Source organism: Triticum aestivum, chromosome 6A (genome assembly GCF_018294505.1).
Source record: "Triticum aestivum cultivar Chinese Spring chromosome 6A, IWGSC CS RefSeq v2.1, whole genome shotgun sequence".
Lineage (NCBI taxonomy): Eukaryota > Viridiplantae > Streptophyta > Magnoliopsida > Poales > Poaceae > Triticum > Triticum aestivum.
Genome location: NC_057809.1, coordinates 95,489,042 through 95,492,702, shown reverse-complemented (window position 1 = coordinate 95,492,702; position 3,661 = coordinate 95,489,042). Strand labels below are relative to the sequence as shown.

The following is a 3,661-nucleotide window of genomic DNA, read 5'->3' as shown; positions in this document are numbered from 1 at the left end:
CCCAGGTTCGATCCCTCATGGCAGAGGTAACACCCTACTCCTACTTTGTTTTGGATTAATGGTGACAACGCCTCGTGTGAGGTGGTTATAGATTGAAGATGATAAAAATCTACCGAGGTCTGAATCATGGAAGAGAGGCCCTTGACCTACCCCTAGCGTCGCCTTATAGAGGGGATTAGAGCTAAGTTTTATAGGGGCCCTGGCCGACATTGCCAGGGGAACTATTGGCTTGCACGCTAAGATCAAGCTTTCTTAGAAGTTGGGCCCTTGATGGATCGCCAAGGCAAGGCTGCAGCCAGGCCTTCTAGGCCCTGAGGCCGTCCCAGTATCGAGCTTCCTGGCCAATGGGTACCGTTAGAGCGTGCGGATCAGATCATGTGAGAGGCACTCGCGAGCAAGGATGCTCATGGGAGGAGGGTACTCTAGCATATCCTTGTATCTTGTTGATGGTTTGAATGTAGAATCTGAGTGTTTTGTTTATGCAAAATTTAGTTAGTCTTTTGGTTTGCTAGATCTAAAATCAGTTCCTATCTGCTCCCTTTTAGATATCTAAGCCCTAGCCCTGGTCAGCCTTTCCTCACATGTGATGCTTTGTGGCGAACCTTCTCTTCATCACTCATGAATGCGATTAAAACATTTCCTACTATATATTCAATTTTATGAATTTTTACAAATACAACTTTGCCAGCCGAGCAATTTTTTCTATAAATCCAACCAATCTTTGTGGACCATTGGATCTAAATCTAGTCCGTTCATTTCGGTTCCTTGCTAAAACCTAACCTTAGCCACCCACCCACTCCTCCCATGCGCCGCCGGGCGCCGCACACCCTCTGTCCTTCGTGCAATCACTTTTCTGTACCACCATAGTCATACGTGTCATCTTTCCCATCTCGAATATTTCCACACAACGCGTATACACTATCTCCACCATCCCCCACCACTCTGATGCGGCGATCACGTAACTCACCGCAAACGCTCGGATGTAGTACAAACTTTTTTTCTTCTTGTTGAATGAATGGTACAATAGCTTAAGAAGAAACCTAAACCGAACAAAAGAAGGGGTACTGATCCGCTCATATCGACGTCATCGAACCGTCGCGGTAGCATCCCTGTCGAGAACAAAGGAAGTAGAAGAAAACATAACTTACAAAAGTCGACTCGAAAAAAGGTTCAGAATGAAACAAAATGTCGACTCTAAAACTACGGAAATACTGATGCATGAATGTTCGGCGTTTCATCGACGATGCGCGTCGTCTGATGCCTGGCGCCGGCCGGTTCATGCGTTCCAAGAACTATTACACCCTTGCATCACGATAAGTTGATGTAGATGCTGCCCTGCTTGGCGCATCCACACGATGGGCACCCCGACGCTACTTCCGCGCATGGCCCGCAGATGGAGAGGTGCCGGCACGGCAGTAGCACCACCACCGGCGCATTCTCACCGCACCCCTTGCACATTCCGGCTCCTGTCACCGGAGGCTCCACCACCGGCGTCTCCACCTCCTCCCCCCCGCAGAATGCCAGGTGATAGTCCCCCCAGCAGCATGACTCGGCGTCGTCCTCACCTTCACCTTCACCGCTGCCACTGCCACGGTAACGGACCGCTTGCTGGGCAAGCGCCCGCTCTAGGTCGGCACGGAGCACGTTGGCCTCGGTCTGCTTGGATTGCGCGTCCATGCACCACGCCTCAGCCTCCATGTAGAGGGTCCTGAGGCGCTCCCCGAGTGCACAGTTGACGCCCCAGTTGTGCATGATCTCCTGGTCCTTGGCCAAGAGCCGCTTCTCCACCATGGCCTCCACGGTCGAGAGCATGAGCGTCTCATGCCTCCGCATCTCCTCCTCCAAAGTATTACAAAACCTTTCTGCCTGCATCATCCATTACGGTTAACCAAAGCTAGATAAGCATCAAACGCAAAGTATGGATCTGTAGTGCATGCATGGTGGCGATTTGATCTGGGCACTTACTTCGTTGCGCAGGCTGCGGTCGACGACCATTGGCTGCTGATGCGCCTGGGTCGCGCCAAACGCCGCCGACGACTGCTCCTCGCGCTTCCGCTTGTTGTTGGTGGTCATTTCCTGAGCACCGTCAAGCTCGACGCCCAACGTCGGCGCCGGAATCGGTGCCGCGACGAGGCCCGAGTGGTCTCCCTGCTGGCTCGGCACCGCAGAGCCATACAAAGGCCCACTGCTCACAGGCATAGCAGCGGCGGAGGCACCCGCGGCGAGCCCGTGAGCAGCGGCAGGTTGGTGGTGGCCGGTTCCGAGTATCATCTGCTATAAGCGTTGGTCGTCCATGGCCATGACACGCCCTATATATAGAGCCAAGCCGGCGCGTTCCCGGGGTCAGAGGTGAGGGATGGGGTCATCGATCGGTGGGGTGGCAAACGACGCGCAAGGTTGGCAGCGAGCGGGGGTATTAATGGCCTTGGGTTGGCGTCGAGTGAGAAGAGCAACTGAAGATTATATTTGACCCCAAATAACTCCTCTCCTTTTCAGGATGAATCTCCGTTTCAATCTTCCTAAATTTGGAGTAGAAACCAAGAATTCACCGTGTTTCTTTCTTTACAAATCTGCAACCAACGTATATGCACCCAAATTGCTGGCTTCTGTTCGCGTCCAACGATCGATCCGGTTGGTTGACTTGCAAAACCCCAGGGAAAACCTAGCTAGATGCCGAGATTACATGTGTAGTATACTAGTTTACGGTAATCCGTATATATATGTTCTGGCGCCAAATCAGCGTGCATCGTCGAGGAGTACTTGCTTCAACCTGCATGAATCCTGGTGTGTACTGTATGGAAACCCAAATTAAACAAAACATATTAATCTCTAGCTAGACTAGACTTGGCAAAGGGAAATTGCATTTTTTTATCGCTTACGAACGTTCGTTCATGCACTGCATGCGTTCCCAGAATCAGCGCACGTACTTTTAATGTGCTGCTGGGATATATAGGCGTTTTTTGGCTGCCTAGCTGTAGACGGTTCAGGAAAAGGACAGAGGAAAATAAGGAAGTAAGTTAAAGCGTATAGGCTCGAAATTAGGAAGGAAATAAATGAGCTAACTGAATCGGTGAGAACAGATATCCATCCTCGGCAATTCATTCTTGCAAATCAGCCGATATAGATCTTTACATTTAATACTTGGATGAAAATTAATTCTTTTATATAATTGTCAAATATATCTGCGAAGTGTGTGTGTATCCCTCGTACATCATCGTCTTAAATTGCTGGATACAAATGCAATTACTAGAGGAAATCGACGCCAAAATAGAATCGACACGTCACCAGCCATAAAAACACATGGCTTGTACAGTTGTACAAAACAGTGCTGATCTGTATGCTACAATAGCAACAACTCATCACAATTCACAAATCAACCGTATGATTACGTGGTTTGCAACCAAAACTTGATAAAAAAAACTGTATGATTCAAAAAAGAAAACAAAGAAAGTTAAAGACAAAATAATTAACGTGAATGTAGAGGCCGGAGGTCCTCCTTTTCAAAAATTGCCTGTTAATAAACCTACCATTTACGTATCTTTGGAAAAGAATAACAACTGACTAAATAATTTGAGAACCACTATATTTGGAGATTGGAATTGATAAAGTTAGAAATTACGAATTACTGTATATTGCAATTTTACTTTCCTTTATCGTCTTT

The 3,661-nt window shown here is 48.3% G+C and overlaps 1 protein-coding gene across 1 annotated transcript; it reads right to left on the bottom strand.

The window, feature by feature from the left end:
- Positions 1 to 1,158: 1,158 nt before the first annotated feature.
- LOC123129489 (probable BOI-related E3 ubiquitin-protein ligase 2) lies at positions 1,159 to 2,271 on the bottom strand. Its single transcript, XM_044549637.1, has 2 exons — positions 1,966 to 2,271; positions 1,159 to 1,866 (listed from the first exon to the last, which is right to left on the bottom strand). Exons 1-2 carry the CDS (start codon positions 2,269 to 2,271, stop codon positions 1,309 to 1,311), a joined length of 864 nt encoding a protein of 287 aa, XP_044405572.1. The 3' UTR covers positions 1,159 to 1,308.
- Between the last annotated feature and the right edge of the window lie 1,390 nt (positions 2,272 to 3,661).